This window comes from Chlamydotis macqueenii, chromosome 13 (genome assembly GCF_036417535.1).
Source record: "Chlamydotis macqueenii isolate bChlMac1 chromosome 13, bChlMac1.mat, whole genome shotgun sequence".
NCBI classification, from domain to species: Eukaryota; Metazoa; Chordata; class Aves; order Otidiformes; family Otididae; genus Chlamydotis; species Chlamydotis macqueenii.
This window is the reverse complement of record NC_141568.1, coordinates 1,735,038-1,749,402: the sequence shown is the minus strand read 5'-3', so window position 1 is coordinate 1,749,402 and position 14,365 is coordinate 1,735,038. Positions and strand designations below refer to the sequence as shown.

General features: G+C 46.5%; 2 protein-coding genes across 11 annotated transcripts in view; one reads left to right on the top strand and one right to left on the bottom strand.

Moving 5' to 3' along the window:
• Window positions 1-10,015, bottom strand: part of GALNS (galactosamine (N-acetyl)-6-sulfatase) — a 49,368-nt gene extending 39,353 nt beyond the window's left edge. For all 10 annotated transcript variants that reach the window (XR_015260069.1, XR_015260070.1, XR_015260071.1 and 7 more), the window contains exons 1-6: window positions 9,890-10,015; window positions 6,313-6,436; window positions 5,007-5,081; window positions 3,898-4,000; window positions 945-1,088; window positions 9-75 (exon numbers count right to left, since the gene is read on the bottom strand). Coding sequence is in view for 4 of the 10 variants with exons in the window: in XM_086758494.1 (XP_086614620.1) it covers window positions 9-75; window positions 945-1,088; window positions 3,898-4,000; window positions 5,007-5,081; window positions 6,313-6,436; window positions 9,890-9,988 (612 nt within the window). In the remaining 6 variants the exon portion in view is untranslated. The remainder of the gene's footprint in view (window positions 1-8; window positions 76-944; window positions 1,089-3,897; window positions 4,001-5,006; window positions 5,082-6,312; window positions 6,437-9,889) is intronic.
• Window positions 10,016-10,084: 69 nt separating this feature from the next.
• TRAPPC2L (trafficking protein particle complex subunit 2L) lies at window positions 10,085-13,275 on the top strand. The gene is made up of 5 exons (XM_086758413.1): window positions 10,085-10,130; window positions 10,889-11,061; window positions 12,052-12,139; window positions 12,263-12,342; window positions 13,092-13,275. The coding sequence occupies exons 1-5, from the start codon at window positions 10,098-10,100 to the stop codon at window positions 13,135-13,137; spliced, it is 420 nt and encodes a 139-aa protein (XP_086614539.1). The 5' UTR covers window positions 10,085-10,097; the 3' UTR covers window positions 13,138-13,275.
• The last annotated feature ends 1,090 nt before the right edge of the window (window positions 13,276-14,365 follow it).

The window sequence follows — 14,365 nt, the reverse complement described above, 5'->3', positions numbered from 1 at the left end:
GACAGTACCTGCAGGTAGATCTGAGTCAAGTTGGCTTCCCCTGTCTTCCGATCAATTTTGAAATCTTCGTAATACCTTAAAATAAAATGAATCAGAGAGAAAAAATAATCAATCGTAAGGAATTTACAACAAAAAGGCTGCCCTCCCCCCATTACTTATACAAGCAAGTCACCGTTGCTACTCAGCAAATTCTCTTTAGAAGTTAAAGAGAATTTGTTTCTGCCCATCTTGTGTGTTTTCCCACCAGGCTTTCCCTTAATTCTGTTTTAGCTTCAACACAAGCCACCAGCCACGCCTTGTGAGGCTGGAGATCGGCCATCCGCAGACTAGAGGGAAAGTTCTGCTCAGAAGTACCAGGGCAAAGCAAGAGAGGAGATCCTGGCACAGGATGTTGTAGAGTCCGGAAATACGAATGGGTTTAGAAAGAGAGACAAGACTAGTTCATGGAAGTTAAGTCAGTGGCTATTAAAGATCTGGACACAACCTTCAGCTGATGAAGGTGGACAACCATACAAGAGAAGGACCATCCTACCCTTTTTATAAGCATTCATTACCAGTGGTCATTGCAGAGTACAATGGATTAAAACGGCCTTGGGCCTGACCCAGAAGGGCTGTTCATTAACTTTTGCAAGTATCTTTCCTGCACTGGCTTACTGCAGAAGTGCAGGACACGCAGGGCAATCTCTAGTAAGCGTCTCACATTATACATGAGGCAGAATATTCCCAACGCTTGACACGCTACAAAAGCCCTCTGCACGGGGTGAAGTGCCTGTAGATCACTGTCCATCCAACGGAGGCTGTAACTCTGATCCTGAAGCAGCTGCTGTTTTTACCAACCCCTTTTCACTGAAATGGGTTTCCTACACTAGCACTTATCTTCCAGCACTGTAATGTCAGCAGGGAAAGCAAAGAAAATAACATTACCAGGCAAGTAGCTGAATTACCTGCCAATCATTTCCCAGTCCCTGTACACAGGGATATTGGGAAGTGCTCTGTTATCAAAAGGTCCAAAATGGCAGTTCGGGGATCCAAACCATTCATCAAAGCCGTGCTTCAGGGGGTGGAACTGGGGCCTGTGACCCAGATGCCTAGGAACAAAAGCAGTAGATGAGTTAAAATTCGACTGCAAAGAAGCAAATAATAATCTCAACAGAATGGCATGCAAAAAAAACAATCTTTGCCTAAGAAGAAAAACTTCAAGCATTTTAATCAAATAAATGACTGCAGAACATTGTCTAGATCTTTCTCATCCTGGTTGTAAGCATATCCATGCAGACTCACTCCAGTGCTTACAAAGATCCCATTTTAGTCTACTGTCCAAACTTTGTTTTTCACTATTTCCTTCTATTGGTGTCTTCTCTCGTGCTGTCTCGATGACTGCACTGACGGCCTACAGTGCCTAAAGGCATTGTGAAGATGCACACAGTTAAGTTAAGGATTCTGATCTATGACAAGTCACTTTTATACCACCAAGCTGTAAAAACACAAGGTAAAGCTCATGAAATGTGCCATTATATCTGCATTCCCTTTACGGAGTATTCATGCTGCCAAAGTGGTACAGAGGCCTGAATGTAAAAGAGAATGAGTTCTTTACTTTCACAGGTGAACATAAAAAACCACGTTTAGCTACTCCTGATGACAGCTCCATTCTACTACGCAGCTTGAAAATTCACCATCCTTAACTTCAAGATGAAGCTGCTCTCTAATCTCCAACTTCTATACTGCAAATTTTTTCATTTATATTATCTTGAATAGACAGAATGCCCATTCTCTCCTAGTCTCTAAAGGAGATCTTTGTAGCTTAATGTTTATTTAATCATTCCAGCTTTCACTCACAAGCCTGTGTCTGCAACCTGTCCATTTTGTGCCGTCACACTTTGCACACTTTCTGAACATAAGGGGCATAAAATGCATTACGTGTAGTGAAATGATTCATGGTGATATTCTGAGCTACTCCAAAATGAGTTATAACAGAAAATAATCATCATTCCAGCTATGATCATATCTCAGTGATGTAACTAAAACTGCAAGCCTGACCTGCAGGATTCTATCCTTTCCTCCTTTATATATAATACAAAGCTATTTCTGACTGTTTCTACAACAGGGGACATGAAAAAATATTTTATTCTAAGAAAGTCCTAAGAGAACTTACAGAGGAAGAGACTTGAAAAAGGCATCAAATAATTACTGAGATGTAGATTATTTTCTCTGTGTCACGAGGAAAAAATAGAGATATTTAATGAAATGCAACAAATTCTAAAATAGTAATGGAAAATACTTGACTTGGAAACATATAAGTAAACCGTGGAACTTACTGTTACAGGACACCCTGAGAAGTTTTTAGAATTAATGTTGAAAGGATATAAAAAACTTCTGCTGGAAAAAAGCCCTAAAATCCTATGCATGGCTAGGATAAGACTCCAGGGTTTTTTTACACCTTTCTGAGATGCAAGTGGTGTACACAAAAGATAAAAGACTGCTGCTGTACAGTATCGCTCCCGAGGCCTGTCCAGGATAACGGTTCTCGGGTGCACATTTGTATTTAGTCTGCTTCTTGCTAACAGCTGCAGGTCTTTCCAGATTTGCTGTTTTCCAAATAACTGCCTGGAACCAATCTGTATGTGTGTTGTTTATTTCTTTTCCCTGGGTATATGAATTTACATTTATTAGCACTGAACTGCATCTTATTGCATTCAGCCCACTGATCCGATTCTTCACGGCCACTCTGCTGTTTGGATTTGTGGTAATAAATAATTCACTGTCTTAGGTTAGTTTGCTTTCTTTCCAATTTCAGCAGCAGCGGAGAATCCAACCACAATTTAAACTCACTCTTCTCTAACTTGTTAACGAAACTGTTAAATAAATTGTATCCCATTACATTCCTAAACAGTATCCCCCTGATATTACTACTCCTGTCCGACGTCTCTTCATTAATAATTACTCTGTTAACCAAGCAGCACTCCTCTGGTATCTGTGCAGTTTTGAAGTTGCTATTTATGCATTTATTTATTACATGGCTGTTCCAAACTGTGAATCAACTGTTCACAGATCCTCAGGCCCCACGAGATTCCACTACAGCCCACAAGCACATTTGAAATTCAAATGTTATAAATACACCAGTTTCAACTATTACACTGGTAATTCCACCGTGTTTGTTCGATCCAAATACCTTCCAGGCTTTTCCCTTCTGACTCTTTACAGACATTGCAAAACATTGTTTTTCCAGAAGTTCCTCTGTATCTTCTACAAAGACTATACTGTACTTCCATGGAAGTCCATAAAGTCCATGGACAATATTCACAGAGTACTGGATCAGCCCTCTAGCTCTTTTAAAACACCTGGTATCAACCAGCCCCATCAAGACTATTCCTACACACCCTGACCTTCTACGCTTGATAAACAATCTGCAACGTAGCCCTGGAGATATCTGCATCTCCATTTGTATACCACACACTTCTACCCCCTCAAAACGAAGTTTTCACAATTTAGCCTGCTCCTCTAACAAAAAAAACCAACATATAGAAGGGGTCAAAGATAAAAAGCATGTAGGTGCTGAAGGCAAATTTCAACATCTTGGTGGTTTTTTATTAAAGTAAGTAGTGTGATACATGGCTCAAAGCACAACAAGGTGAAGGGTTTACAAATACATACACACCCACATATAAACCCCTTCAACTCTTTGTATGAAGACGTATGTATGTACTCGTAACGACAGCAATTCAGTTCAGACATCGATCGCTGCGGGGGGGAAGATCCACCACCAATTTTAAAAGTTGGACATCTGAGCTTCAAAGCAGGTTTTTTTTTTCCTGCGGTTCTGGTTGTTCTGCTGCTCCTTCACAATACACAAACACTCATACTGAAATCTCAAAGCAAGAGATCTTAAAATAAGTTTACCATTTGCCAATTATCTTGTTGATGTAGCCAGCTTTCTTCAGCAGCTCTGGAAGCAGTAATTCAGAATCTGGGATTCCCCCTACTATATCCTGTGGCGTGTATGCTGCATAAGACAAACAAAAAACATCTTTCTGACTCTTACAAATATTAGAGCAAATAGCTTATGGGTACCCATCATTAGAAGCATTATTACTGAATCAGAAATAGCAATTAGTTTGAAGTCTCAGCAATGCCACTCCTTGGAAATCCTCCCACAGGCCACGAGATGAAGAGATCTCCACCCACTTGCAGACCACAGCCAATAATAAAGGGGAGCTGCCATCACTGAATGAAGGCAAGACCCTTGGAAAGGGGGTTTATAAAGAAAGCAAGTGCTTTAGGAGTGCACTGGAGTTGCCTTCACTCAAATTTGCTTTATATTTTCTAAAATGGAGGCATTTTTCCCTAAATCAAATGATGGATAAATTTGTTCACACTGCAAGAGCTGAAAGAAATGATGTCTCCCACAGTCCTCAGCTCTCTGGCCCTTGAGAATCAGAGGTGTGACTGTTGTTAGGACGGAGATAGCCAAGCACGCTTGCTGACACAGTGTGAATCAGCACGTAGCTGCTGATTCTTGCCCAAGCATGCATGGTCTCATGTGATGTCTGTCATGCTGGAACCAACCCAGAAACATGATGAACTGGTAATCTTCCCTGGAAGCGCCATGGGCACAAGAGTGCTGCAAAACTGCCAAGGCCGAAAACTGGCTGCTGAATAAAAGCGTAAGCAGCTTGTTCTTTACTGTGGGTGTTAACATCCACCCCACGTGACTTTCTTTCACCAGACACCAATTAGACTGCCCAGAGGAAACCCTTCTCAGCCAGCAGAAGCAAATGGATCAACCAGCCTTGTTTATGTCTCTTAATCTGAGGAGGTTTTCTGCTTGACAAAGAGGAAGCAATAAATTTCACGCTTATTACCAGCAGTTAACATGGTAATCTTCCTGTGCCACGCTGGAAGATCCATAGGGGAAGATCAGCCAGCCAAGCCTTTGTTCAAAGCAAAACTTCCCACACAGCACAGAGGGAAATGAAGAGCGGAAGGCAAATCAGGAGTGAAGCCCATACCGTTTCTGGCGTGTCCGTTCGTGGTGTAAAAACCATTCCTGACTGGGAGACGGCCCGTTAACAGTGCTGCCCTTGCTGCGAACAACAACAAAAAGGTTTTATTTTACATGTATTTTCTAATTAATATTATCGAATTAAGGCTGAAGACAGTGCACTGGCTGAAGCATGGCAGTGTCCTTTTGCCACAGCCCACTGCTAAGATCACTCGCGTCACAACAGGCAGCAACTCCCCTCTCCAGCAAACCGTGGAGAGAGCCGGGTTCTGATACCACAGCTATTCCAGGACAAACCCGACCAAAATTTGGCCCCTCTATGAAATTACCCACTGCTGAAGAGTAATTACTTTCAATAGTCACTGTAGCAGCCCTTCTATCTCAGTAATTATAAAAGGAATACCTGACAGAGATGTAAGAGGAAATCACAACACAGATTACATGCTTAAAGCTAAGTGTGCAAGCTTGCCTGAACAAAAGTCACGTAACAGCGAAGAACGAGCTGTTCAGCTTTGACGGTAAAACTCAGGTCCTGACTGCAGGAAACATTTAAACAGAAGTTTAACTTTAAGCATATGCAGTACCACCACTGGATTTAGCAGGATTTCAGCATATTTTATATGCTTTTCCTGAGCAAGGATGTCATCAGCACACTGACAAATTATATCCCAAATTAAAGTCCAAATAAAAAGCCCCTGGTCCTCATTTTTTGTTTCAGTTCTTGGCTGACAATCCAGGTTTGAGGAAAAAAGAAAAAAAAAAAACAAACCACACCCCACAGAAAAACCAATGATGATAAAAGTATCTGTATCTCTCAGACCCAAACGTTTCCTTTATCACTCGTCCCTTCCCTAAGACCTTGCAAGCCACCAGGGTCAGAAATAGGACACAACCTGCTGCCATTCCTTGCATGAAAGTCTCACCAAAGCCAATGGAATCAGACAAACAATGTATAAACTATGCTCAGCAACATTTTAGATACTGCTTTGTCTGTTTATCCCAAAATACGAAAGATGAAAAAATGCAATGACTGAGCCTAGAATACTAAACCGTAACGTTGTAAAAAATCCTTTATTTAGCTGGGCTGATTTGATCACTAAAACACTGCTTTGTATGAACCAAAGATTGCAGGTTTTCCAACCAAAATGTAAATAAAAAGGGAGCAAAATGCAAGATCAAAGCACCAAATCCAAACTCTCCCCTGAGGGTAATCACTAGTTTGGTTGCTAGTTCATGTCAGATGCTGGCAAACATCCCAATCTTCTCAGAAGGTGGCATGCTTAGATGCTAGTTTAAGACTCAAGTTTACTTACACGGAGAACAGAGGGGGTTGGCAGTATAAAAATCCAGGAAAAGCAGCCCTTCTGAAGCCATCTGGTCTAAGTTAGGAGTTTCCTTAGAAGGCTCTCCGAAAGCTCCCAAATCACCCCAACCCATCTGTAAAAAGAACACACCAAAAGATGCAAAAGTACTTTTACTCTTCCGCAGTGACAATGCTTCTGGGCCCACATAACACTTTTATTGTAGCCCTTCGTGCCTAGACGTTTATAGCACTCATCTCCCTACTTAGGGAGTACTTCACAAACATGGTAAAAATGATCTTCCCCAACCCTGGGATGCAGGGAATTATTACCGTTTCCACTGGCAAATGGGAAACCGAGGCACAGAAGAGATTAAATGACTTGCTAACAGGCATTAAAACTGGACTAGATGACCGTTGAAGGTCCCTTCCAACTCTAACTATTCTATGATTAAAACACTTGTAGCAGAAGGAGTAAGAACCCTAATGCGTTCAATCTTACTCAAGTGCCCGAAGACTGGCAAGCACACACACCAGGGAGGAAAAGGAAGCTACACATGCTATGCTCAGTGTGGTACAGCTGCAAAGTCTGACCCTTCCGTCTCTGGCTACGCATCTCCGTGCTGGACCACTGGCCCCAGGCTCCACCTCAGCCTGCTGAATCCATCCATCTATCCATCTGTGGATACCTAACTAGAAATGCAAGGAAAAGGTCTAAACTCAAAGGCAGGGCTGCAAGAAAAGAGAGAAAGCTTTTATTTTAAAAGCAAGCTCTCAAGAGAAACCTGCCAGAGGCATCGTGTGTCACTCTGCTTATCTGCAAGACAGCGGTTTCACTCTGCGTCTTCCTCCTAATTCAAAGAGGTCACACACCGCGAGAACCGTAAAATTACCATCCGTTGCCTACATTCATTGCTGAAAACTATTACTGGTAATAATACAAATAAAATTAAATGCCTTAAAACAGAAGGTTCTAGAAGGGAACAACTTAATGAGCAATTAGGCACCATGGTTGCTGGAGATTATATTATGCTTTAAAAAAGGCAATAGCTTGCTTTAATACAGATGCTTATCAGGTGAGCAACCGGTATGGAGGGCGTAATGTATGGAGATCTTTAGAAAACCATCTGTCTGGTCCCATTTGAGAGCCTAACATTTACACTGCAGTGGTGCAGTTTGGAAAAGAAAATTGTTGGAGAGCTGCAGAACTGGCTGTTGAGGTCTGAGTGAGGAGCGATTAAATGGTACCACCTAACACTAGGGTGTGGAATTAAAACAGGTTCAACGGGAACACCGCCGAGCTCTCGATTCTTCAGTATCTTTATCATCAAGAAAGAAAGAAAAAAGGAATATCATGTTGCTCTAATTCACGTGCAGTGACAGTCGCAGAAGTTACTGAAGGATCAAAGGAAAATGACCACGGAGAGGAATTTTTAATGCATGGCATATTAAATAAATAAATAGTTCACAGAAGCACCAGTCAGGATCTGTGCCTCGTCATGTCTCACGCCATACCAGCACTTCTAGAGTCGGGTAATCACTGTCCCAAGGAGCTTTCATCTTGAAAATTGCAAATGCCAGCTTGAGGGGAAATATTCCTGAAGGGAAAATTGAGACAGACTGCCGGAGGCTCAACCGGACAGAAAAACCGGGCTTACAAGGTAATTATCTTGTACAGGAGCGTAGAAACACCATGCAAACAACAGCGAGACAGTCGCGTCGAACAGGCAGAACGGAGCCACACAGGTGAGAAGAGCTTGCCCGCCCTCCGAGTCACATAGCCACCCTCGTGAGCTTTCCGAGTAGCTTAAAACGGCACACAACACATTTCTACTGCAAATACACCTGAAGGACGATGTGAAAACATCAGAAGAGAAGCCAAACAGGAAGATTTCAGCAAAGTGGACACGTTGGAAATGAACATATTTCCTTACCCGTGTGGCTAAGACCACTGTAGGATACAAACGTGAAAATACTTTCAGCTGGAAACCAGTCTGTGATTATTTCCACTCTTTAATGATTTATTCCCTTCCCTCCCCATTCAGAGAGCAAAAATTAACGGAATTAGTTTTCTTCTTGTTTAGTTTTTCAGGAGGTAAGTTTGGGTTTCTAAAACTTTTCCTGAAATGTACTGGAGTTTCTTTGCCTACACTGTACCTGCGCCTCATTCAATGCTACGACACCTACATCCATCGCCACTATTAGAAGATATCGCCACAATTATTTTTGTAGGCCACAAAACCAAGCCCTAACTTCAGGATGATTCTAGCAAGGTTCGAAAATCACCAAGACACCCTGTTTTTCAACAGTCACCAGCTGGTGGAACGCTTTGCCAAGGACTGTGGAGATCACTGCTCAGTCATTCTGAACGGACAGGTGGATACGAGGATTTGACTTGCAGATAAGGCGTGTAGGTGTGTAAGCACCATTTCAAAAGGTTTGCATTTGGGCTGGACTTTACCGATCGGAGGACACCCACACACAAGGAATACCGAGAGGCTTGCGTTAATACTGCAGCATCCCTAGGGCAGCTCTGCCCTAAGGAGCGCAGGGCAGGGATACGCTGGGCCTGGGCCTTCCTTTCAATTCTTCGCCACTTTTTACACAAAATTTGGAAAGAACTTGAGAAGGAAAGCAACCAAGCACGATGGCTTTCAGATAAGTACTTACAAACTTACTAAAATATTCCTGCTTATTTCAAACTTTTCCAGATCGTCACACCAACCCGTGAGCGGCGCCTGGATGGCTGTGCTGAAGCCCTCTGACCGTGACTCACGGCACAGCCCGTGTTCGGGCGCTGTCCCGCCTCCAGAGCGGCACAGCAAAGGCCGCGCACGGCTAAACACGGGATGACACGCGGACCCGGCAACTGCGGCCTCGGGGGGATCGTACGCGCCAGGGAGAGCTCAGCGCTGCGGAAGCCAACGAGGCAGAGCTCTAGGGAGCATAAAGCAGCAAATAAACGCTCAAGACACGCTCTCGAAACACAAATCTTGCCAGGCCCAAAAAACGGCCCTTGATGCACACTTAGGACGATGTCCGGAAAGAGTGATTCGCAGGATAAGGCTCAGTTGGTGAAACTTCTGTTTAAAGGCCTCTGCCTCAACATCAGCACACCTTTGGACCCAGCCCACGCACCACGAAGCTCCTGCGAGCTCGGGGGGGAGACCACCGCCACGGCACCCCCGACCTGTCACACACGCCCCACGAACAAATTTCCCAGACATCAAACAGATTTTCCAGCGGTTGGCTGAACATTTCCCACAGCGGCCCTGCCCGCAGGGCACTACCTCCCCACCCACGCCGCGCCGAGCGCCCATCACCTGGGTGAGGGAGCCCCTCCACCAGCCCCAGGAGCCTGCTTTCACCCCAGTAACGACCCCCACCCACATCCCACACCCCGTAACAAGCACGCTACGGAGCCAAGGCCCCAGTTCCCCTCAACCACGCTGACCCCTCCCCAGGAACCCAACCCAGACCCCCCCCCCTCCCCCCCCCCTCAGTGTCACTGCCCGACATAAGGTGGCTTCCCCCTGGGGACACAGGCCCCTGTCCCCCCCCAGGGACCCCCCCCCCCCGGCCCCACTCACGTCGTCCATGAGGAGGAGGAGGAGGTTGGGGGGCGCGGAGGCCGCGGCGAGGCCCAGGGCCCAGCACAGGCAGAGGGGCACCAGCAGCGCCCTCGCCATGGCAACCGCCGCCCCGCGCGCGCCCGCCGCGCGTCACGTGAGCGCCGCTCGCCTCACGTGACGCGCGGGAGTGGGCGGGGCCGGGAGGGACGGAGGGGGCGGGGACAAGATGGCGGTGTGCATCGCCGTGATCGCCAAGGAGGTGGGGGGGGGGTCTGACAGGGGCCGTGGGGCCAGGTGGGACCTGAGTGGGGCAGCGGGACCAGGTGGGGTCGTGGGCCCAGAGTAGGGGGCAGCGGGCCCTAGGTGGGGTTGTGGAGCCCGGGTGGGGCGGTGGGCCCTCACAGGGGTCGTGGGGCCTGAGAGAGGCGAGGGGTTTGCGGGCCCTAAGTGGGGCAGTGGGGCCTGGGCAGGGCTGGGTGTCAAGCCGTGGGACCTGAGCAAGAGTGAGGAGCGGAGCAGAGCTGGGGCTGTGGGGCTGGGCGAGGCTGTGGGGTAGGGGTGAGGGGACCGCGGCAGAGTCTCAGGTTGCAGGGGTGAAGGGAGCAGGGCCAACACTGCAGGTTGTGTTGGGTTGGGCACGGGGAACTGGGGCAGGGGCAGTGTCAGGGTGCCCTATGGCGTCCTGCCGACCTGCTGCCAGGAGAGGAGAGGGATTTTCCACAAAAGAGCTGGGGACAGGCACTGCTGGGGCAGGGGGACACGTCAGGCAGTGGAGAGACCTGAGCCTGGTGCAGCACCTGTGCACGTGATTCTCCTGCCGTTGGTGTACAGAGACAGATCTGCTCCACAGGTGCTGCAAGGTGTAAAGCAGGGCTGTGCTGTAAGGGCTGAGAATGTAGAATTTTAAAATAGCTTACTTCTGGCAGCAGCGATTCGTAGCAGGAAAGCACATTCGTGGCATCAGCCATCACTTACGCAGCGGAGGTTCTAGTTAGCATCATTTGTTCTCCTCCTCAGAACTATCCCCTCTACATCCGGAGCGTTCCAACTGAAAACGAGCTGAAGTTCCACTACACCGTGCACACTTCCCTCGATGTCGTGGATGAAAAGATCTCTGCGATGGGCAAGGCTCTCGTAGACCAGCGGGAGCTGTACCTAGGGCTGCTCTACCCCACTGAAGACTACAAGGTGTATCTTTCTAATGCCTCTTGCCGTGCCAGCATGTGTTTATAGCAGCTTTCTTGCGAGGGGCTCTGCGTGGAAAACCTCTCTTCCTGCTTGGTGCCGTATTAAAGACATCAGCAGACAAAATACAGACTGGTTCACCAGCTGACCGGTTTATCACGCAGAGGTTCAGGGTTGGTGCCTTGGTCAGTTTGGCAGCTGCTGCGTTGCCCAACCAGGTGGGGGAAAAATTTGTCCTTAGCCTGCACGAGGGAGCACAACATGTGAGAGTGTCTGGTGCAGCTTGACCTCACATTCCATAAACTGGGTATTCTGTCCTCTGCTTAGCTAAAACAGTTGACTGTGACTAGAAAAAAAAGCTCAAACTCTTTAAGCACCAGTGAAAGTAGCAGGAGTATAAAGGCGTTTCTGGATCAGATGTGTAAGTACCTGCATCCCAGGTATGGGGCCTGATTTCTCTAAAATCTGTGCTCCTCAGCTATCCCACTGCTTTTAAATCGCAGAGTTGAGCTTTTGAACTTTGTCTTTTTCTCTGAATCCTGCAGGTGGAAGTTATCTGCTGTAACAGAGCTGACTTCTGGGTTTTCTGGCTGGTAATTTTTTAAGGCCCCAATCACACTGGCTGATATTAGATCTCCAGGTCTCTGTGGTCTCCCAAACAAGAATAAATAAGCTGTGTCATTGAAACAGTTCTTAAGAAGAGAGAAACCCTCACCAAAATAGCTAGTAGGGGGTGCTTCTGAAATTGCAAGGCATGCCTTACCAGCCAGTGCAGGGCCAAGCTTCACCTGGAGTTATCAAAGGTGGGAGAAGTCAGGTAGAAAGGGGATACAGTTCCTGCAATCTAGTGTCTTGCTTTCCTCACCTGGTCCTACTTATGTGCTGGGCACAGCAAAAACATGATGTTTCCTCTCAGATTGATTCTTTGAGTGCATTCCAGCCTTGCTTTGCCAGGCTCTGGTGTGTCAGAAGCGTACGCCTTAACAGCTGCACAGCTACGGCTATGTGACAAATTCGAAGGTGAAGTTTGTTATGGTGGTGGATTCTTCAAACACAGCACTTCGAGACAATGAGATCCGCAGCGTAAGTGCAGGAAATCAGAGCACAACTTGCCACATCAGTGTTTTTGCTACTTCCGCTTATTCATAAAGTGCTGAGAAGCAAAAAAAAAAAAAAAAAATTAATTAAACTGCAATCCCTTTTCAGATGTTCCGAAAGCTGCACAATTCATACACGGACATAATGTGTAACCCTTTTTATAACCCCGGGGACCGCATCCAGTCCAGGTAAGTGGGTTGACCATGCTGATCTTTGTCATTTTTCTGGAGCTTGCAGTGCACCTATGATGTAATAGGCCCAGGAGCATCACCCCTGTGCCTGACCAGTTCAGATGTGCACGCTCTGACCACGTAAATGGAGAACAGCTGTGTTGTCTTTGGGCCATTCCTGCATAACAGAAAACTGTGATGAGTCTCACGAGAGGTTACACTGAACTCTCACTCCCACCTCAGAACCAGTGTTAGAAACATTGGCTCAAGAAAATGAATTTCTTTGGAAAACAAAAACTGCCTGTTTCGTAGGTAAATGTGAAAATAAACATGGTGAGCAGAGCAGGTTAAAGAGCAAACAACAGCACTTGGCCAGGGCTGATTCTTGGGCAAGGACAGATGGGCATTGAGCACACGTAACTCCTCACGTGTGGGGGCCAGTGCCCCTCACTTCTCACCTGAAATCTCTCAGGGAATTTTAATAATTCTGGGAGTTTCTAGGGCCTAGGCCAGAACAACTTCTTTTACACTTCGCTGAGGCAGCTTTACAGCCAGGATAAAACTTGTCCTTACTTCAGCTTAATTAAGAGTCCTTATTTACTGACCAGAGCATGCTACAGTTAAAGAGTAAAACCATGTATTCTGCCTGGGGAAAGCCAGCTTGTTAACCAGTAAGAGGCATTGTTAGCCATTGCTTTTGTGACAGGAGATCTGCTGTGCAGAACTAGCTGCTTCCTTTAATATTCTGTTCTCGTTTCCTTCTCTAGGGCTTTCGATACTATGGTGAACTCCATGATGATGCAGGTGTGCTGAAGCTCTCCCCCTTCTCATCTGAGTGTTGAGAACAGTCCCTGTGTACAGGAGCGTGCCTACAAAGTGATGTAAATATCTTCATTCCATGTAATATTTTAAATTTATTCTATGTAAAATAAACTTGACACCTGCAAGGCCTGCATGCATTTTTACTTTGTCAAACCTGAGCGTGGCACAGAAGTCACTGTTCAGCTTGGTGCCTCCAGGTAGCAGGGAAGAGCCAGCTCTTCTTCAGGAAGGTCAGCTGGGAGGGTTGTTCCCTACAGAGCTGTCTGCAGCTGTGCCCTCTGTGCAACTCAGATGTTTCTGTAGAAATGGGGCTTTGTGTGAAAACAGCAGTTCCTGCTGTGCTTGTGATGAGAGCAAGCACAGCTGCACAAGGGACAGCTAAGAGATTAATCTAGGGTCAGCCTAGATTTCAGTCAGCTGAGAGGCACAGGCAGTGACACTGTTCCTCTGGAGTGCTGGTGCTTCAGGAGCAGCACATCAGCAACAGCAGTCCTTCTGCTCTTCGCCAGCCCCCTTCACTGCTGATCAGCACTTCGTTCTGACTGGAGCAGTGCAAGCAATGCCCCCTTCCTTGGGCTCCTTGTCCTGTTTTTCCTTAGCTGGGAACGCTCAGATCTGTATTTACTTACTCCATAAATTCTTGGAAAGGGAAAACTCTTTGCAGGTCAGCTGAAGGCTCCCGGTTTCTCTACAAGCCTGTTCAGGTACTTGAGCAAGCCCTGGCAGGCTGGTCTCAAAACCTCCAACCTGACAGAGCCCTGCACTGATCTCACCATCCTCAGGAAGACCTTTAGGTGACTCACATTTGACAGCATTTGCTGTTACCACTTTGCACCTCGTTCAGCCAGGTCAGGCACACTTAGCAGCATTTCTAGCCCAGGTCAGGGAGCACAGGTAGCACAGCTGGGATAAATCCAGACCAGGGGATGAGGACATCAGCATCACACAGCTGCCTGGCTCATCCCAAACTAATCTCTATTAACAGGGACAGCAGGGGGAGGAGATGCTAAAGACTACCAAATCAATAGCAGGTATTTATATTAAAAAAACCCACAAACTACACTAGAAAAGCATCCCAGCTTCTTAACCGCTTTGCGGTATGCTCGCACTACACGAGGCTGTGCAGCTACAGCAAGTTCAGCAGAGGTAATGCAGGCACCAAGCAGCTACTCTGCTTTTCACACACCTCTACGCCAAGTCTTTCCTTCCCCACAGGCAG